Source organism: Mastomys coucha, unplaced genomic scaffold (genome assembly GCF_008632895.1).
Source record: "Mastomys coucha isolate ucsf_1 unplaced genomic scaffold, UCSF_Mcou_1 pScaffold14, whole genome shotgun sequence".
In the NCBI taxonomy this organism is placed as follows: Eukaryota; Metazoa; Chordata; class Mammalia; order Rodentia; family Muridae; genus Mastomys; species Mastomys coucha.
The window spans coordinates 88,775,803-88,798,427 of NW_022196896.1; the positions used below are offsets into that span (position 1 = coordinate 88,775,803).

General features: G+C 41.7%; 1 protein-coding gene across 3 annotated transcripts in view; it reads left to right on the forward strand.

The window, feature by feature from the left end:
- Window positions 1-22,625, forward strand: part of Pard3b (par-3 family cell polarity regulator beta) — a 997,480-nt gene that overhangs the window by 921,420 nt on the left and 53,435 nt on the right. For all 3 annotated transcript variants that reach the window (XM_031367697.1, XM_031367695.1, XM_031367696.1), the window contains one exon: window positions 21,122-21,201. In XM_031367697.1, coding sequence (XP_031223557.1) covers window positions 21,122-21,201 — 80 coding nt within the window. The remainder of the gene's footprint in view (window positions 1-21,121; window positions 21,202-22,625) is intronic.

Here is a 22,625-nt window from a genome sequence, read left to right on the forward strand (position 1 = left end):
TTTTTTTTTTGTCGCAAATGAGAATTAAGCATGTGAAAAGAAAAGGACACATTTCAAGCTAATTTGAAAACATAGATTTTAAAAGGTTTTCAGCACTCAATTTAAAACTCAGAAACAGAAAATAAAAGGTTTGGTTTGCCCTGTGTGACCAGAATTATCCTCAAATTTACAAAAATAAATACCAAACTAACACAAAGATAAAGATTTCAGTGTAAAATGTTCTAAGAGACGATAAATGGAACAGAGCCAACCTCCTAGTGAAGTCTAGTGATAGCATTTATGAAAAGTGCTTATGTTGGATCACTGTATTTATTGTTTGTCCCTGGAACATGAAGAGGAAAGAAGCAGAAAGGCAAAAGAAAGAAAAAGGAATAAGAAGAGACAGCATGTTTCGAAGAGTGATGTGCAACTATTTCTCTTAACCGTCAACTTCTTGACTGTCTTCCAGTATCATTCAGGATAATGGGGAGAGAAAACAAAGCCAGCTCTGTGGAGTTAGTCTCTGTTTGTGAGCAGAAAAAGACAATAAACAAGTTCAGCGTAAATCCTGGCCCACAAAGAAACATGAAGCTAGGCTAAGAAGCTAGAGCACAAGGCTAGTTAGTCAAGGAGCATAGGTATAGTACGGTCAGGAAAGGTTCCTGGGGCCAAGGAGATGAGCAAGGCATTCCTGGGGAAGGTAGAAGAACCAATAGATAAGTGTTTGGCAATCTGGAAGATCAGAGAGAGCCAACAGTGTGAGCAAATGTGTCAAGAAATAAGGCCCAAAGCAGAAGCAAGTGGAAGCTGTGTGGAACTCAGAGTAAAAAGAACCAGAAAAGCAAAGAAAAGGAGAAACAAGGAATGAAAGTAACAAGAAGAGATGGCCTGACCATTCTTACCCATAGTGGTTATCTCTGATTTTCTAAGCTACATTTACGTTATGGTTTTAAAAAAAAAAAAAAAAAAAATTCTCAAAAATGGTTGACACTATTCATAGTTACATTCTGTCAAAGTTCAGATTTGGGGTAGGCAGTGATTTTCAGGACTTAAAATTGTGGCTCATGAGCATATCCAGGTTAGGGTAGAATGTCTCCATGCATGTCTTTTGGCTCTGTGTCTACCATATAGATGCATTGCCTATAATTGAATATCTCCTTCTCCCTTCTGATGTTACCATGGCAACACAATGGGCTATCCACCTATAGATAAATAGGCCATCCTTTCTTTACAGCATGCTTTATGCTCCATCCTTGAGTAAGCATCCTCAGAGTTGGTTCTAGCCAACAGAACGCAAAATGGACCCATGTCAGTCCTCAATTCTATATTTGAGTATCAAATATAGACAGCCCCAAAGAAGGTGTCATGGTACATTTCAGAACTATTTGTGCAAGTGCTAAGGGTTGTTCATAAGCCTATTGGATAGACAAAGCTGCATGACCAGTGTTACATATTGTGATCTGTGGGTATTCTGATAAAATCACACACAGTGATGGAACCATTTATATTCCATCTAATTTATGTGTGGTATAACTTGATATATGCCTCTAAAAATCTCTAAGATATTGATGCGATGAGTCTCTTGGATTCACACTATTTAAGTGCAACAGAGTACTCGAGGACAGGATCCAAGAAAAAGTTGGGTTTTTTGTTTTGGTTTTCTTTGTTTGTTTGTTTGTTTGTTTTCCGGGGCCTTAATCCATTTTCTTTATGGATGAGGTAACTCTGAGCTCCATGCTATCCTGATGTGAGGTACTAGCCTCACTACCTTTAGGCACTGGCCAAGTTCTCCTATTTTTAATGGTGTCTGGCTTCAGTGACTCCTAGAAATACTTAGAAACACTTAAGGGTTGGGTGATTTTAAAGGTTGTTATTTACTAAAGTAGTCCTTTATTCGTCTGACTGTAAACTTGCCACTGGTGCTGTACTGTATCAACCCCATAGGATGGGCTGGAGGGAGCATCCAATAAAGTCATAGCAACAAGCCTAAGGAAACCAGGGGTGGGTGTCAAAACCTTTGGTAGCTCACTCTCTTTGCAATTTTTCAATTTGGTTTACATCAATACCTGAACAATGAATGGGAGACCTTTAAGGCGTAAGACTTGGACAGGTATTTGAATTCTCGTTGAGTAGGAATGTCAAGGGTAAGCAAGAGAATATCAGTCACTAGCTGAACTATATACCATTGAAAGTCTGGCAGGGTAATTAGAATTTTGAGTTTTCTAAAAACTGACTCTATTACCTTTTGAAGTGCATGTCCCTATGTTCCCAAGAATGGAATGAGAGAGTCTCTGTTCGTGTTCCTCCCAACACATTGCATTCTCCTGCCCAGACTCACCAGAGTGTCGCTGCTCTTTGAGTTACGGTGTATTTGATCTCTGTTCCCAAGGAGAAATGACTCGGCTCGCCTTTGTTTGGATGAGTTGCTCCCAGTGGAAGGCCCTCAAATTGAAAATGATGTCTCCCCTATGAACATTATAAGTTTAAGTCATTGGTCTTCATCTGGTCAGGGATTCACTTGTGCATTGCTGGTATAATTTATGCAGTTATGCTGCCTGCAAAGTAAGAGCAAGTTTCACATGGTCCCTGGGGAAGACGTTCTGAGAGCTGCATCCTTTGGCTGTATCGAGCCAATTGACAGTGAGATGATGCAGCTCATTCTACTTCCTTCCAAGTAACTTGGATTAAAATGGTGTTATTTTCCATACTGAAGTCCAATTACAATGATTGAAGATTTTTAGTAATTGGGCCCTTTGGATTTTAATTTCTCTCAGGTCAGTGCCCATAAGCATAGCCTTCAGTAAGATGGACTCCAGGGCATCTAGCAGAAGGTAAATCTGATTTATAGGTGGATGTGGCATTACATCTGTCACAAATATGTTATGAATGGGCAGGATACATTTTCTAACATATAAATCATCTCCCCCCTGGGAAATTATTCCTCATCCTAATGGATTACACCATAAAAAGTTCTTTGCAATATCCATCCTAAATTTTCGCTTTTCTTAATTTCATTATATTGATGAGTAGAGATCTCTGCATGGTCTTTGGCCAATGTCTGAAGATGTTAGTGGCATTAGGCTGATGTTTGTAAATTGCATCACAATTCTCCAGTTGAGACCACAGAACTAGTGCAAAGCAGTGCTAGATAGTCTATAGAGAGACGGCTTGCCAGGCAGCATGCATGCTATTCTGGACCATAAGGAACAGACCTGTAAGGAAATAGATGAAAAACCCCCTGAAGTGTGTGAAATTATCTGAATGGCACTCAATGAACGTTTCAGGCATTTAGCTGCCAAAGCTGGAGTTTTAGTTCTTTGCTAGATTCTTTCCCTTCTTCTCTTTGTCTTATCTGCCTGCTACTTGCTCCGTGGCACTCCCTTTTGTAGTCTGTATCCTCATTTCTCTGGAAAAATGCATCTGAACAGGCATGTCCTTGCTAAAACAGATACTAAGCTACTTCCTGACTTGGAAACACAATGACAGGCTGTCTACCTGTCTGCAAGCCTAACTCCAGTTTCCACTCATGTAAAAAACCCTACTGATGATGGCAGAGTACAAGAATATAGGACCTGCAGCTGATGTCTGTAAGTGGAGGTGGCCTCTCTCTGCCTGTGCACAAAACTGCCCTGCTGTCGTCCTCTTCCCCCATGAGCGTGAGGACTGCACACACAATCATGTTATTTACCTTTACGTCCAAAGAGTTCCATAATGTTGTCACACAGTGCCTACTTTGCACTGATTCTATTAAACGCATAAATCATATTAAGCATGGTCTCCTGACTTCATTTGTGGGGCGAATATTCCCACCTGAGTTGGAACATTGTGTCCAGATGCCATCAGCCTCTTAAGGTAGATTAGCTAAATTAATCCAAGTCTGTTTTCTGGAGGTACTTGAGCATTCTGTGTTTCTCCACTTGCCTAGGCTACAGCCTGACTTTAAGATTACTTCTTTTAGTCTCTACTTTAGTTGTTATTTATTGGGCATGTAATGTGTGCTGGAAAAGAAGCATGACAAATAGAAGGGCAGACATAGAAGCCTGGGTGCAGTGGTGCACACTCATAATCCCATCACTTGGAAGGCAGAAGCAGGGTTGTAAGACATTTGAAGCCAGTGTAGTCAACACAGTGGATACCAGGCCAGCAAAGGCTACAGTCTGAATCCTTGTGGCAAACCTCCCCCTCCAAAAAGAAGAGCTACAGCATAAATAAGATAGGATTGTTCATTCTCAAAATGCTTATTATGCAGGAAAGCATGAGAAATAAAAAAATGTCATTAAAACAAAAAATAATTGTTATTAAAGCAGCGATGTCATGGCCTCATTCTCTCCACATCCATTGCAGGTTTTGAAATAGTATCACTGATTGTTGTATGACAAAACTTTCCCTGAGGAGACACAATACCCGTATCCACTCATCCCAGATAAGAATACCACAACAGACCCAAGTACAGACACCACCAAAGTCCAACTTGGTCAATCAATGAGTTTTATTGGGGTTACTTACAGGAATATGGGTGAAGGTTACTTAGAGGAACAAAAATGACTCAAAGACAGCTGCATTGCCAAGGCCCACCACAACATGGGAGTTAGGGCTAGAGTTAGGGTTAGGGGTTAAGGGTTAGGTCAAGGGTTATGGGTTAGGAAGGTTAGGGTTAGCAGGGTTGGGAGGGTTAGGGTTATCAGGGTTAGGGTTAGTTGGAAAGCCTGGAGCACTTACACAATCTGCAGGTAGCTCAATATATTGGAGAGTGTCTTTCCCTGGTGATTCTAATTTAAACCTCTTCTAGGCAGCTCAGCTCATTTCTACTTCATTTAGCCTGATCCCAGAGTTTTCTTTGGAGTTTTTCTCTTCCTCCAGGCTTCTTTGCAGCTCAGCTTCCTTCCATCTGAGGAGACCATTGGCTTAGTGAATCTGATCAGTTTCAGGGACTTCCTGAACCTAATTTGAATTGTTTACCTCCTTGCTTAAGGAGATTCCTACCGGATGGAATGTTTTAATCTTGGTTGAAACTATTATAGAACACTGAAGAATCTTCTAGCAGTTCTATGTCTTAGCTGGAGGTTTATGGAAATAAACCTAGAGGGCAGGGGAAAAAATTGCCTCAGGTTAATTTTCTTGCCAGTATAAAGCACCAGTGACTTGGCACTGCATTAACAATAAAAGTTGCATTGAACATACAGGTATACTACATATGATATCATGTGGTCTACATGGAGCATATTGTTTAATCCTCATGAAAGCCATCTGAGTAAGTCCTAGTATTAATCACAAATAGAAAAGTGAAGCTCAAAAGTTAACTTGATCACGTGGTTAGTAAGTGGCGTGGACAGGCTCACGCCTACAGTCAGCCCTCCTAATGACCGTCCACATGGGCCAAGGCTGTTCTTTCACAGTTTCATGAAAAACTCTCCCAGACTTCCCAGTTGTAATTAATTTTAATGGGGCACACTTTAAGAATGGGGGTACTGAACAGCACTGCCTTCCTGACCTTTCCTGGCAAGCCTTACTCTTCCAAGTGCAAGCTGGTCTTACATGGAATGCTCAATGCCTGCTTTTCTCCTGATCAAAGTAACTATACCCATCAAATCTGATGACACAGAAGAATATCCTTTTATGGCTGCAAAAATCCTTTATGCATGTGGTATCGGATTGCACATCACTCGTTCTTTACGTACATAGGAAAGAGACAATGAAAAGTGCAACTGTTATATTTTTAAAACAGGGACAGATTTTGTCAGTCAGTAAGGATCCCTCAGAGAAATTAGGTGTAAGCACAGCCCTGCCAAGCCCACAGTCGGATGTTCATGAGTATCTTTCTTCACTCGAAGGCCAGCCTTGACTGGTCGCTGTGGCCAGAGTCCTCAGAAAGTGGCAGCTTACCCCAGACAGGAGCTCTCTCATCTATTTATCAGGAACCATTAAAACACACATACTATTTTTATATCATTTCTGTCCAATTTAGAGCTGGTTCTCAAACTTTAGTACAATCTCTAACACAGTCCCCCATCCAAAGCATTCCCCACTCGGCAGGCTCCTGCAACAGGGCAAGGGCTTCTAACCCAAGTAATACCTTCGCACTCTGCCAGCTAGACTGCACAAAGCCAGTCAAGTGTGAGTAGATGCAACTGAGGTGAAGTTCTTCAAAGCTACCTTAGGCAAAGAGGAGCGAGGCTGTGATGTTCCCTTTTACTGCACCGAAAGTGACTCCAGAACAGAGCAGAAAAGGTACCCAGCAGGCATCCGCTTCTATCTACACTGTCTTCGGTTCTCTCTGTCAGCCGATAGAGGAAAGTTCAGAAGAGGGCACCTAGAAACTTCATTAACTGCGAGCTCTGTGTCACATTTGTCCATCCCATGTCTGTCCTACATGCCACCACACCTGACATACATCCCAATACTCCCACCTCACCCTTGCAGGGCTGCCCCGCCACAACCATGCTACACTGTATCTTGAGTCCTGGGAAAAACTTGAACTGACATAAGTTGTTGTTGGTGGTGCTGCTGCTGTCTGTTTGCACAATTGTATGTGCCAGGCTGAGTTCTTGATTTTTGTAACAACGTAATTTTTAAAATGCCGTGAGTTGTCAGTTTTGAGGTTATGATTTGTAGCTGGCCCATCGCCTCTTCCTGCTGCAAGCTTCAGCCTGTATGGTTAACATGTTCCACAGGACCGAGCTTCTGTCCCCATCCTATTGTCTTATTGTTTGTGTAGATAAAATGTCTAACATACTAATTATATATACATATTCTCCTTTTGGAAGAAATCCACGAGGGTTCCACGCTATCAGACCAGAATGTGGAGGTTTGATTGACACACTCACAGGCCACACAGTGAGCCTTGTAGACAGTTTTTGGAAACTGAAAACAGTGGCCAAGACGGGCCTGCGGTAATCTCTCTAGCCACCCTCCTTTCACCCATTGCCATTATTTTGATTAAAAGGTGTCTAGAAGCCACTGTGGTTTTGCAAGATGCAAAAATTATTGCAGAAACTTCCTCTATTAATGGAAATTATTAGAGGATGGAAATGGTCCTTGAGCAGCAAGAATGGCATTAATTATGTGAAAAGCAGTCCTATCTGGCATTTGGCAAGCATGCACTATTCTTCAGAGATCTTCCATGGGTCTGTGTGTAGCCAGCATTAGCAATCTAAAAGCTTTTTATTTTGGCAAAGTTTTCATAGCACTTGGACTTCCAGCATCTAGATAAAAGATAATTTGGAAGGAAATTATGTTGGTGAAATTGAAGAATTCAGTAATGAGTTCTGTGTAGATGAATCAATGCCCAATTAAATGATTATATCAAATCTAACTTTAAATGTTGACTTAAAATAATCACATTTTAAAGACTTTGAAACTGAGATGATGTCTGCCTCTAATCAGAAGAACGAGGTCCATATTTCCTAGCCTGGTACAGGAGTAGTGTTCTGATGGACTGAAGAATTTGACTGAGGGAGAAAAATTTAGGACAGGAATTACCTGTGTGCAGAGCTGAGCTGGACCACAGAAGCAGAGCCAATAATTCCTATTCTTTTCTGCATCTTTTGCCTTCTTCTCAGGAGGTTTTTATTTTTCCTTTGCTAATCTCCACCTCCTTCACAGGCTATCTTGTCTGTGTTATCAGTGTTCATTGATCTATCTAACTTCTGTAGAATCTGTTTTCATGAGCCACTAATGTCCCACCGGGTTTTTGTGCCTTTAATATGGATATGGATAGCTGTGGTCACTTCTGTTGCACTATTCATTCATTCATCCAACTCTCGATGAGCCTCCACAGCCTTCCTAATGCTACGACCTGTTAATACAGTTCCTCATGTTGTGGTGACCCTGCCCCCACTGTAAAATTATTTTTGTTTCTTCTTCATATTTTAATTTTTCTATAGTTATAAATCATAATGTATGTATCTGTGCTTTCCAATGGTCTTGGGTGACCCCGGTGAAAGGATTATTCAATCCCCAAAGGGGGTCACGACCCACAGGTTGAGAACCACTGTTCTAAATGTTTATGGCATTAAGTTGACAGGGAGAGAACTACCAACACTAAAGAAATGGGCAGAAAATATGTTCCAAACATCCAGAAAATTGGTGATGGGATCAAATTATTGAATGAGCAAGCTAGACTTGCAAAGGGAGCTATTGTTGGTTAGTGAAGGCCTTGACTAGCAGACAAGAGGTTGACAATGCTATGTACTGGTTAGTTGTTCTTTTTAACTACAGAGTTGCCTGTGTGTGTTTGTATTTTGGTTTCTTTTTCTAGCTACATTTTGCCATAAGAACAACCATTTTCTGAGTCCTTCTGGGTAACTCTGTCTTCCACTTCATCCTATCCTCCTTCATTTTTCTAGAACTTGAACTCATTGGATGGGGTCAGTCACAAAATAACTTGATTACTATGAATTCAGTGGAAAAGACCTGAGTCCAACATTAGTGGTCAGATGAATATTACTTTATTAATTAATTAGATACTCACTGAAGTAGCCATTCAGAGCCATGGTATCATGCCCAGTGTATTAAGTAACTTGTCCATTAGGAAAACTTCCCCCACTGGCTTAAACTATTTGGATTGTATGCAGATCTGTCACTTATATCAATTACATAATTAAGATTCCTGGTCGTTTTAATTAGTACTCCAGAGCCAAGTAGAAATCTGGATAAGAAGGTTTGTAGTTCATTGTTTGTTACTTTTAAATGGACATGGGGGAAAAATAAGACTGTGTACAGAAAACATGGCATGAAGCAGGGCTCATAAGGGTAAAGCCTTCTTCAAAACATGTTGCTATAGCTGGGGGAGATGACTCAGTGGGTAAAGGGCTTGCTACACAAGCCAAAGACCTGAGTTCAAGTCCCCAGAGCCTACAAAAAGCTGGTGTGCATGTCTGCAACCCCAGCAATGCTCCAATGGCAGGATGAGAGGCAGAGATGGGATCCACACAAGGTGGCAGACCTGCCAGCATGACAGAGGCAAGCAGGAAAGGACAAAAAGACACAGCCCCAAAACAAATTGGGTGGTGAGAACTGATTTCCTCTGATTTCCACATGCATACCATGACACATGTACGCAATCATGTGTGCATATACACAAACATACATGCATATCACACACATAAAGATAAAGGAAACACATGTTGATAGTAGCTTTTCTATTATTTAACAAGTTTGGTTCAAAAACCTAACTAGTTATTATAGAATCTACTAATCCGATCTGTTAGCTTCCTCTGAGGTGACGACTTCTATTTCATTAACTCAATAAGTAATAGCGATGTGTGTGTGTGTGTGTGTGTGTGTGTGTGTGTGTAAGATATCTCAGGCCCTGAAAACTCAGTGATACAAAAGGAGACATTGTCCCAACATGCATGAAGCTTCCAGTGTGCGGTCTTGTATTAATTAATAGACCAGTACCCACTTATGAATAACCTACAGAGTTGTCTATAACCTATACTATTTTATAAAACATAGCACCTTATTAAAAATTGCGTGTATGAAGCAAAAAACATGTGCATGTATGATTTCTTGCATCTATGTAAAATGAGTATTACTAGGCCACTGTTGCTTATGGTTATGGCTAGGACAATCATGATAATTCAAGTGCTTGCAAATAGCCACCAGTTCACGTCTCCTTTTTATTTCTCCTTCCAAAGGTTCATTGAAGGGCTCCAGTCTCTGGTCTTAGTCCTTCATTTGAGAAAAGGAAAATTTTTTAAGTATGATACTCCCTGCCCAAAATAGGAGGCAGTGTTGTAAGCTGGATGAATTGCAGCTTTTGGAGCCAGACACACCTCTGTTCAAAGCCTGGGGTTCTGCCACTGTCTGAGCCCAGGGCAAGCCACTTAAGTAGATCTTCCCTCTCAGTTCCTCACGTGTGAATGAGGCAGAGGTGGAAAGGCTACAGTACTGTCCTGAAGGGCCCTTTCTTTCTAGTAATGGTACAGGCAGTGACCAAAACTTGCCCACTGACAGAAACAGAGAGTCGACGTTATGAAGAAAATTTACGTTTCATCTTTATCAGTGAAAACATATATGAACTATGCTAGAAGGTTTGATGAATGGAAACACTTTATCAGCTGAAGGGAGTAATACAAATTCAGGATCGATAATGTGAATACCTGATCTAACTTGATATTTGGACACATTTCGAGAGTCAACATTCTTTCTTTTTTAATGAGTAAAAGGCCTATCATGGGATACTGGGAAATGAAACAGCTAGAAATAAGTAATTCATATTAAAGACCCAGTGGAGAGGCTAGAGAAAGGACCCAAGGAGCTGAAGGTGTTTGCAGCCCCATAGGAGGAACAACAATATGAACTAACCAGTACCCTCAGAGCTCCCATGGACCAAACCACCAACCAAAGAGTATACATGGTGGGACTCATGGCTCCAGCTGCATATGTAGCAGAGGATTTCCATGTCGGTCATCAGTGGGAGGAGAGGCCCTTGGCCCTGTGAAGGTTTGTAGGGGAATGCCAGGGCCAGGAAGCAGGAGAAGGTGGGTTGGTGAGCAGGGGGGGAGAGAGGGAATAAGGGGTATTTCAGAGGGTAAACCAGTAAAGGGGATATCATTTGAAATGTAAATAAAGGAAATATCTAATAAAAACAGACCAAAGAAATAATTACAAATGAAGTAAAGTAAATAAATTCTATTCACTTGTTTATACCTAGACTGTTTGAACACCGCCAAACCCCTATGTACTGTGCCCTTGGAGAACACAGTACAGTTGATCAGCAGGTTTCGTAAGAAATGCTTTTCTTCATTCCCTTCCCCACCCAACCCCCGATCTGTTCATCAGACTTTTGTCCTTTCTACTATGAATTGACATTTCAGCCAAGTGTTTCAATATCTCCATTTGTAGGCAGACAGATGGAGGAAAGGAAATAAGAAATAGTGTCTGGCTCTTTAATTAAAGACACAGAGCCAGAATTTGCTCTTAGAGCTTATTGCCAAGGCACATATATGGTCACATACTGACACACACACACACACACACACACACACACAAACACACACACACATACACAGAGGCATGCACACGTGCATCAGAGAGATGGAGCCAAATTTGTAAAATTGTATCCACAATCATGGTTTCTATGGTAACTGTATCTTATGCCCAGATACAAACAGAGCTGGCAGGAGATGTCTGAATTTATTTTCTGCAAAGACAATCATAACAGAGATAGTTCAGGTTATTAAGGTGCCATGACCCAGGGTACATACAGCTAGTACATGGATAGTGCTAGCATAAGATTTCATGCTTAAATCAGAGTAAATAGTTTCTGGTTTCATAATACAGAACAGATTACAGATTATGTGGCTATCTTTGTCACTCAGCTATAAAATCATAACCACCTATGTACAATTCCTGTGCTAATGAGGTGTGCACAGGAAGGTACATATGGAAACTCCGTGCAACAGAACTTTCACAAATGTAAATGTATCCAAGCTAGCAGAGACTTCAAGAATTTCTGTTTTAACTTGTGCTATTTACAAGGGAAGAAAGAAAATGTGGGCACAGGATGGCTAAAAGCTTACTCCCAGCGTTATTTTTAAGATAGATTATTTGCTGTATTTTCTAAACTAGCAGATGTTCTGTGCTAGTCTATAAGCTGAGTACCCAGTTATTTGACAAAATTACTGAAATCAAATTAGAGAAAACAAACACTTCAAAAATAATGGTTTGAACAAGTATGTGTGTTCCTCTCTGGATAATATCTTTGTGAGTGTGTAGACCAGACGTAATATACTTCCCATTGCAAAGGAGAAACAACTAAACAACCTGTTTTGGTTAGTTGATTTTTGTTTAGAGTATTGCACTTAGTTTTCCTCTGAATGTGTAGCATTTTAGCAAAGTGGCATTAAGCTAGAAAACGCTCAAAGCCAAGTTTATGACTTTTTCCAAGTTTTCCTGATGCTGATTCCTATAAATATCTTCTAGCCAGATCTGTAAAGAATGAAAAGAAATGTGCAACACTGTTCAGCTCTGTTTGTCACCGAACCAACTTGAAGTGAAAGGCCTATTTCCTTAAGTGACATCTGAATTTCCGTACTCCGCATCTTAATCGTAGGATGTGTCTGCGGTGGGAAACTCATTTTTTTGGTAATGGATCTAAGTAAGACATTGTTGTAAATGAGGATGCTATATATAGGTGAATAGGCTATGTTACAACTTCACACAGCCTTTCCATAACCATGGCTTTTAAATTCTCTTAAGAAAATTGACTTATGAAGCATCGATTACAATCCTGACGAGTGTCCTAACCTGCAGGGGCTGGGATGCATTTTAAATTTCAAACCATTTCCACTTCTCATCATCAGACATTTGCAGAAAATCCTGTGTAGTTTATTCCTTTGCTTTTAATAAATTACTTAAGAAAATATTAGTGATGGCATTCTATTTCCTCTCAAACACTAATCTGCAAATGGGGAGATGGGCAGATCCAATGGCCTCTTTAGGATATTGCTCAGTGAAATTGCTGATCCTAGCAATGTTGGGCCAGAAATACATATGAACTGAAGGAACCCAGAATATAAGCAGCAAATGCCTTGCTTTTGTGGAGAAGAAACTAATAACATTTTTTTTTTTTTGTAAAAAACAAGGCTCTTAATACTCCAGCCTGAAGCAGGCATTGAGTGCATGAAACTTGGAGACCTCCCATGGACTAAAAGCCTTTTGCTTCAGCCTTCCTCCCTGTCCCAGGCTTGTTCTAGGCTGTCCTAATTCTGCTAGAGAGAACTACCATCTGCATGCACCAACAGACGCATACTTTGTGTTTGAGTAAGCTCACAAAAGTTTCACTTCCTGGGCTGGATCAGTCAAAGAAAGATAAATGTGCCCTCATCCAGGCACGGGCTCTAACAGTACACTGTTGTGTGAAAGGCTAGGTTTCTGTTATGGCTTAAATCAAGATTGTTTTTATCAGGCTTATATTTAGGCCACTATATTAAAACACACACACACACTCACACACCACTGCATGATCTCAAGTAAGATAAAGTGCTTAAAAAATTAATTGGATCAAAGCCACTGACCTTATTTTTATGTGTGGGATGAGGGAAATTTCCTTATAAGGAGTTCTTCAAGCAGGACTACTTCTGAGTCTTGTTCAGCAAAGAGCAAACTGAGAAATGAGCTTATAAATGCCTGTGCCTGTTTTCTGTCCCCTCACTCCTTCCTCAAGTGGCCTCACTTCCTGAGGACTTAAGACCGTCTTAAACTTGGCGTCTCCTTGGCAGGCCTCTCTGTGCTATTTCCTACCCTCCAATACAGTTACTTCCAAGAATATCTGTGCCCAGCACACTAATCTATGGCACTACTGTCTCCAATTACGATATTAAAAACTGATCAAATTATAGGAGGAGATTAGACAAATTATGATTTATCTGTATAATTCAATATCATATAGCCCTTAAAATTCACATTTCTGAGACATACTCAATAGCACAGCAAAAGGCCAATAATAAAGTCAGGAAAAAATTTTATGTAGCATTAAGTTTATGTATATATTTAGAAATGTAAACAGAGGTCATCTTTGAGCAATTTTCCATTATAATAAATTAAGAAGAAAAAATTAAGTATTTTTTAAATAATGAAATGCAAATGTATTCCCATCATTTCCATTAACCAACCATTTGTCTTAGAGTGTACTTTTCTCAGTCTTCAGTGTATTACTCTACTTAGGAAATGGTAACAGATGCTTTTGTACTTGAACGAATTAATCCTGTTTTATGAGGATGATAGGATGAGGCAGGGCAGCAAGTCATTGGTAGTTTATTGGGAACTCCAGGAATTTTCCACAGGGTCTGGAATCTGTCCCCTGTAAACCCACCCAAGGCTCTCAAGAAAGCCAATCTCATGCCAACTCCAAAATATATTTTCTTAGACCCTCTACTGGTCACAGTCTAAGGACAAGAACAATGTCCACTCTCGTTAAACAGGAATAGCTTTTGCATTATAGTAACAGGCTTACAGTACCGTAAGGAATGTTTGAGAACAAGTCCTTGTGTGCATATTTTGGAGAGTTCCGAAGCTCCCCTTCAGCACAGAGCACGCAGAGGGAGCTGCTTCCACGGGAACCTTCAGGTTCTAGAGAGTCATCTGTGTCGTAAGGCACGGTGGCTAGGAAGCTGCTAGCATCAGCCGTTCCCAACTCCAAAGCCAGCTATGAACAAGTACAGCCTATCCCGGAACTAGCTATGCTATGTCTCCTAAAGATGTCCAAGGAAAGTCAAGCCTACCTGAAGGCATTCTTGCCAGAATAAACAGTGAGGTGTGGCCGCTGTTTTTATTTCATTCTTTAGATGCCATGCCCTATGTTAAATCACTGGCTGCAAGGAAATTCTAAGAAAGGTTTGTTTTGTGTGTGTGTGTGTGTGTGTGTGTGTGTGTGTGTGTGTGTGTGTTATTTTGCTTTCTACCATTCTGGGTTCTTAGTTAAAGGGAGGACTGACCGAAACACACCACCACCACATGAGCATCACCGTGTATCACTGTCTTACTGAAGCTACTAACAACTTGTATGTTTAGAAGTTATTTTGGACTTTGATTTGTTTTGAGGCAGGGTCTCATACTGTATCCCGGCTAATGAGAAGGTCATTACATAGTCCAGGCTGGCCTCAAACTCAGGGTAATCCTTCTGCCTCTGCCTCCAGAATGTTTCCTGAATGCTCTTGACACTGCTGGCTTCTCCTTTATTCATAGAATTCTTGATCAGTGTGGCAGGGATATGTGTCAGTGTTGATGTGAGGATGTTGGTATGGGTGTATATGTGCATGTGTATGAGTACACATGCACTTGTCTCTGTGTGTTCAAGTGTAGAGGCCAAAGACCAGTGATCAGGTGTCTTCCTCAATAGCTCTCCATCTTACTTTTAAGATAGGGTCTCTCACTGAACCTGGTACTCACCAATGGCTATTCTGCAATATCTGGGAATCCTCCTGTCTATTTTTCTCCTGCCTGGATTACAGGCACACATTGCTTGCTGGTCTATTTATATGAACATTGGACATCAGATTCTGGTCCTCATAGTTGCAGTGCAAGTATTTTAACAAATGAGCTGTCTCTACAGCCCTTTATCTCTGGCTTTCTACAACATCACTCTCTACTAGTTCCCTTCTGAAACAACAACTTGTGGTTCAGTTTTATTTACCTGCCCCATAATGACTGCTTCCAAGAATATTATGGACAATCTTCGCTTTTCTTATTGCATATCTTTTCCTCCTGTTCTTGTGTTATGGTCATTCTTTTCTAAGACTTCAGGCACCTGAGATGCTAGATAATTCTCATTTCTACATCTTTAATCCACACATCTCTTCTAAGTTGCAAGGCTTTTATGCTCAATGATCTATTAGGCCTTTCCCTAATGTCAAATGTCTCAAATGTCTTGGTATGTCTATATGTTCCCATCTCCCAAAATCTTAAAATTTTCTTGTTCTTTTATTGCATTTAATAAAATTTACCAAGCCAGCATTTTGCTAAATTTACAGACTTGGGCATTAGTCCAGACAGAGCCTTCACTTTAATCTACAGTCAGTCCTATGTATCTACCTTCTTAACATACTTAGATAACTTGCTTCATTCATCCTTTGGAAATCCCCTAGTTTATACCCTTATCATCTTTGATTCAGAAGACCACTGGGAACCCCCCAACTATAACATAAGGAATCACAGGAACTATAGAACTCCTTGGAGATAACATAGGAGAATATCTAGATGACCTAAGATTTAGTGGTGACATTTTAGTAATAACACCAGAAGCACAACCCAGTGAAAGACATAATCAGTAAGCTGGACTCTGTAAACATGAAAAACTTCTGATCTGAGAAAGCCTCCATTGAGGCAACGCATGGATAAGCCACAGACAGTAGAAAATACTTGCAAAAGACACATCTGATAAAAGACTATTATGGGAAATCGACAAGCAAATTAGTAAAACTCAGCAATAAAGAATGGACAATTTAAAATGGTCCAAAGATGTTAACAGACATCTCACCAAAGACACACAGGTGGCAAACAAGTATATGACATCGTAAGTCACTAGGATAGTGCTGCTTTTCTGTTAGAATGGTCAAAGCCTGGAAGTCAACACCAAAAATGCCACTGCCAAAGAGAACAGTAGCTCTCATGTGGAGTAGAAGCACATGGTGGCACAGCCGTGTTAGAGGGCAGTTTGGCAGCTTCTTGTAGAACTAAACATAGTCTTAACTATATGATCCAGCAATTGCCCTCCTCAGTGTTTACCAAAGAGTGTTACAACTTCCGTCCATACAAAAACCAGCACACAAATGTTTACAGCAGCTCTGTTCATAATTGGCAAAACTTGGAAGCAACCAAGAAGCCATTCTGTAGATGAAGGGATAAACAGTGATACACCCAGAAAGAGAGAGATTATTCAGTGCTAAAACAAAATGAGCTATCAAGCTGCAACAACAACGGGGGGGGGTGCTTTAAAAAAAAAAAAAACTTAAGTGCATATTACCAAGTGAAATAAGCCAATCTGAAAAGGCTACATCGTGCATGATTCCAACTATATGACATTCTGGAAGTTAGAAGCATGAAGGCAAAAAAGATCACTGGCTCTCCTGGGAACAGTGAACTTTTAATTTGCATACTCCCAGTGACATATGATGTCATATGCTTGTTGTCAGGAAAGACATGAACAGGCAGAGCATAGAGGATTTGAGGGCCTTCTAACAGGAAAGCAGCCGTATCTCGCTTTAGTTTGACTCTGATGGCTGATACATGGCCTGTGCTTATCCATACCCACACAGCATACAACAGAGAATCCTGACAAAAAACACGGAGTTAGGGTGGTCATGTTGTACCCCTGTGGTTGGGGGGGTATTGATAATGGGAGACGTTCATGATATTATGAGCAGGGGTGTAGGACCTGTCCCATCATCCTGTTTGAGGTAAACTCAGATTTGTTCTATAAGGACTCAGTTAAGCTGGAGAGATGTCTCAGCAGTTAAGAGCACTGACTGCTCTTCCAGAGGTCCTGAGTTCAATTCCCAGCAACCACATGGTGGCTCACAACCATCTGCAATGGGATCTGATGCCCTCTGTGTGTCTGAAGACAGCTATAGTGTACTCATATACAGTAAATAAGTAAATTTAAAAAAAAAAAAAAGACTCATTTAAAAGCATTGCAGGGAAGAGGGGCTGGGAAGATGGTTGGGTTGGTAACCACTACACCAGTTGCAGGACTGGAGTTTAGATCCTTTGCATCTAGGAGAATGTCAAACAGGGATGGCACATCCAGTCTCAGAACCCTGTAAGCAGACACAAGGGATCCATAAATCAAGCTGCCCAACTAGACTAACTGAATTCATTCTCTCGGTGTTCAGACTAGAGACATGCCTCAATTATAAGGTGGGGAGCAGTGGAAGAAGACACTCCCTGTCCATCTCTGTGCTCAACATGCGTATTTCTGCACATGCACCAGTACACACATGTACACACACATACACAGCATTCCAGGAGCCAGGGAAATGACTCAGTAAGCACTCCCCAAGAGTCCAAATACAATTCCCAGAACCCTTGTGAAAGAAACCAGGTATGGCACACACTTGCCCCAGAGTCAGCAAGGCAGAAACAGAAGACTGTCTGAAGATCACTTGCCAGCCAGCCTACAGTCTACTTGGCAAGGTCCAGACCTTTAAGAGAAACCCTACTTAAGAAAAGGGGCAGGGGATGGCAGCAGGGTATCACACACATTCCACAAACCACTCCAACGCAGTACCAAGAGCTGTAGTAGCAGACCTGGAGTTTGTTGCTACTAAAAGGCACATTCTTTTTTTTTTTTTTTTTTTTTTTTTTTTTTTTTTTTAATGCTGTTTCTGCCTTACCCAAATTTTGATATCTCTAAATTCTGTACTGCTGCTGCTGCTTATTCTATTTGGGATGCCTTCTATTGCTCCTCCTTCATTCTTGCCCCCCCCCACCCCAGAGAAACTCCTCATTCATATTCAATTGCAGATGAAGCATCAACACCCATCTGAAGCTGTCTTCAGCTCTCCCAGGTGCTGCCTCCTTCCCCAGACTTCCATTCTAGCATGATGTCATAATTGTTTGCAGGTCTGCCTCCTCAAGAGCAAGGGCTGCATTTCTTCATCTCTTGGAATACAATGTCTCCTGTGGGCTAGGATACAGGAGGTGCTGGGTGATTGCTAACTGCATGACTGCCTTGCACAGAGCTGCAGTGTCAATAGAGAGGCACACGGAGAGATGCCCAATTGGTGAGGAACAGAATAGTCTTTGATGTGCAAACATCCTGCCTGTCTTGAAATCAGGCCCAAAGTCTGCCTCTTTCATGGGGCTTTTCTTAACACCTTCAGTTTCCATCTGTGCTACAAATGGTAGCATCCTGATGGTACTCCACCAGACATTTTCGCTACATTCCTAATGCTTGTTTTCCCAATAAGACAGAAAGATCCTTGAGGATAAGGTTGTGTCACCTCTCCTAAGTCGATGCTTGTTAAATAGCTCCCCAGAACAGCAACAGGCAAGGGGTAATACTCCCTTAGTTACCACAGTATAGACTGCTAACCACATGAGGCCAACTGTCTTAGGGTTTTATTGCTGTGAAGAGACATCATGACCAACAATTCTTATAAAGGAAAACTAGATCTGGCTTATAGTTTCAGAGATTTAGTCCGTTATCATCATCGTAGCAGGAAGCATGGTAACATGAAGGCAGGCATGGTACTGGAAAAGCCAAGAGTTCTATATCTTGACTGGAAGGCAGCCTAGGAGGAGGGTCTTAAAACCCACCCCACAGTGACCCAACTCCTCCAACAAGGCCACACCTACCTGAACAAGGCCACACTTCCTAATAGTGCCACTTCCTAGGCTAAGCATATTCAAGCCTTCAAACCACTACACCAGCCCAACTCTGGATGGCTATGGTAAAAGTATTAAATTGTAGCTTTAAGGCTAAACAACGGTGATTTGTGAATGTCTCGAGCCATGCTAAGGTTCATAAGCATGGTGTTTCCCAACATTTGTCATTAATATTCTTCAACCCAATACTAATATTAACATGAATTCTTCCCAAAAAAAAAAAAACCTAAAAAGTAAACAAACCAGTTTGGGGTGTGGTGGTGTAAACCTGGAGTCCAAGCACCCAGTAGGTTCATGAGTTCAAGGCTAGCCTGGGCTACATAGTGAGACCTTATTTCAAGAACAAAATAAAAACCATAGACAAGAGTAACTAGGGCTCATATTTTTATTTTTCATTTCTTTTTCTTTGCGATTTACGTATGTATACCTGTCTTCCCCCATCCTGGTCCCTGGTCTCTCAGGAAACTCAGTAGTACTGAGCACTCGATCTCTTATTCACAGAATTGTAGTGGGGTGTTTCAAGAAAGGAGAACAGGGAAGAGAAAGAGAGAAAAAGGGGAAGGGAGGGAGAAAGGAAAAGAGGGAAGGAGGGAAGAATAGAGGGAGGAGAGGGAGGGAGGAACAAATGAAAAGAAAGATAAGAAAAAGAAGAGGAAGAAGGTGAAATAATGAGTTAGGAGGGGGTCATGTTGCCAGGTATACCAAGGGAGTTGGAGGAGGGAAATGGGGACTGGTTATGACTGTACACATGAAAATATTAAAGAAAAAGAATGTTACCACTTCTGTTTTATGTATTGATGAAATAAAGGTTCCCAGGACAGGCACTGAAAGGTCTCACAAAATAACTAGATAGCAGAAATCCAGCAATACATGTGCATACACAAACACACAACCCAAGATGGGACAGCAGAGATGCATAGAAAGCCAAGACTCCCGGTGAGGAGGAAATGGTTTCAGTTGTTGAATACTACTTAGAAAAGTTTCTTCTACTGACTTTGACACTGTTGTTTCCTGTTTTCTGGAAAACTCTCCCCTTCTCTATTCAATTATCATAGTAGAAGTTTTCTATTTACCCTTTCAAGGTCCATGGTATTAAGGCTACCCTAGCATAAAAAGTAAGCATAGGAGTGGGCCACAATAGCATATGTGCTCACATGGGTAAAATTCCAGCCAGTGGGCAAATGCTTTCCTGTGTGTTTATCCTGCTGCCTAGTGTGATGGATACGAAGGATCAGGTAGAAGGCCTTGGTGTTCAGCAGTCCAATACACTATGGGGCACCTACCGAATAGAGTCACTTCAGGATCTCAGAAGCTGAGGGGAAATGGTCCCAGAGAGGTGAAGAGAAAAATATAGGAAGGGACTAAGCCTACAAAGGCCATTGTTATCTAGACAACAATTCATAGCTTCCAAGTGGCTTTTCATAAGAGAGAGAACCAAATGAAGTTCAGGATATCAGGGAGGGCTCTATAGGTGCTGTGCAGTAGACATATAGTTAAAATCAATCTGTTAGTACAGACTGGCTCACAGTGCCTTTTCAAAGCACAGCCAAGGGAGCATCAAGATGGATCACGAAGAAAAGGCTCTCGCTACCAAGCCTGACAACCTGCCATCAGTTGCTGGAGTCCAGGATGGAAGCAGAGAGTGGACTCCTGCAATTTGTCCACCAACCTCTGTACATGCAGCAGGCCTGGTACAGATACACATACCACATACATACAATAAATGTGTTTGCTTGTTTAATGTAAACAGAGCCAAGAGGAGCCTCTGGAGGAGCCTCTGATAACACAATGATTGAATGTGATGTGGCATCCGAGATAAGGTCCAGGGGACAGAAAGAACCTTCAGCAAAAATATGAATAGCCTGTGAGCTTTACTTAACAGTAATGTACCAGTATTGATTCATTAATTGTAATAAACGTACCATCCTCAAATAAGAGAATAGTAGCCAGCAACTTAGGCATAGAGTATTCGGGCCCTCACTCTACCATTGGCTCAGTTTGTCTATAATTTTTAATCTGTCCGAAAAACTAACATCAATTTTGCAAAGAAGAGAACATGCTGTGTAGACTATTCCTGGCAACTGAAGAGGAAGGAGTTGACCCTTTTTGAAAGAAGGGACTGTTGTCAAACGCCATGTTTGTAGCTTGATCGTCAGTGCTTGTAGCAATGCTTAGTGCTTGCGTACTCTCCCCAGGTTGAAATTTTGGCAGGCGGCTGCAACATTTGTGCACTGATTATAATTTTGAGATGCATTGTCAGTAACCAGGGTATATAACGGATCTTCAACTCTAATTACTTTTCTCTCCACAGGTGTCTGGAAAGGGTCCAGATGGGAGCGCGCACAACCTTCGCTTTGAGGGGATGGAGCGGCAGTATGCATCCTTACCCAGGTAGGATACAGAGTGGTCTCCCATCCCCAGATCACCCACAAATGAAGCCTTTAGCGATGTCTGTGTGAACTAGAAATCTGGCTTTGAGATTGGGAATATGGTTGAGTTTTGCTTTGCTCCGTCTGCTGTAGCCTGGCTGCCATCTTCCCAAGCGTGCTAATAATTGAAACACTTGTGGGTTGTTTTTTAAGGGGAGAAAATAGTATATCATTGCAATTGAACATGTCAGCAAGAATATTGGACGCTGAATGGAAATCCTAAGCCATTGCTATAAAAATGGTATTGAACATCCCGCACCAAGCTTACAGACAATAAAGTAGTAAATCCTGTGTCCTAGAAGTTTCTGAGAGAAAGGGCGCTGGGCCTTAACCTTGGGGCTTCAGGTGGGTGTTAAAAAGAAGGAGAGAAAGTTGAGCCTGGGAGGTGTTTTTAGAATCTGACTGTGCCCTTGAGACAATAAGCAAATATTTCTAAGAGGCACAGACAAGTGTGTGTTTGGGGGTGGAGGGGGATAGAAAGAACTCCGTGGGAAAAGTTAGCTCGGCCAAACTGACCTAACTTGATCCCCTTAGGCTGTAAGGAGACACCCCTGAAAATGAGATACAATTCGTGAAGGTTGGGGCTGTTACCTGAGAGGTGCTGCAGAGTCAGGTCTTCGTCTGCAATCAGGAGTGCGTGACAAAGAGACCTTTCCAAGGTTACTTACAGCCAGCCTCCCTGGGAGTCTGATAAACTGAGAGTGTGAGAACTTGCAGATTCCAAAAGAGACAAAGAAAGGCAAATGCCAGCCACCAGCCCAAAGTTACTGAGCATCACCTCAGAAAGGGCAACGGAGAAGGAGGCTTCGTGGTCATCGGACGAGCTGCTGAGCCACTGCCTCAGAGACACGGTTGCTGTGGAGTGGTCTGTGGGCTCCACTGTGGACGAAGTGACAACCATAATGTCCTGAATTTTCTATCAACCACAGCCTAGGTGACCATCTGCTCTTAGAAAAAGTATATTAGGGCTGGACAGATGGCTTGCCACACAAGCACCAAGCATGGGGAGTGGAGCTCAGATCCTGCAGTACCCACGTAAACGGCAGGCAGGATGTAGTGTCCCACCTGAAATTCCTGCTCTCTTAAGGCAGGGCGTCCCTGGAGCAAAGCAGGCTGACTAGACAAGCCCTGGGTTCCATGCACTCCTAAGGAAAAGGATCCCTGGGCCAAGCTGGCTAACTAGACTAGCTGTAACTGCAAGCTCTGGCTTCAACCGAGCTACCCTGCCTCATAGAGTAACATAGTTCAAGGAAGAAAGACTCCTGATGTCAGCTTTAGGCCTCCACAAGAACATGTGGACACATCAGATGTACATGTACCCATAGAAGACCACACACACACACACACACACACACACACACACACACACACACACATACATATACA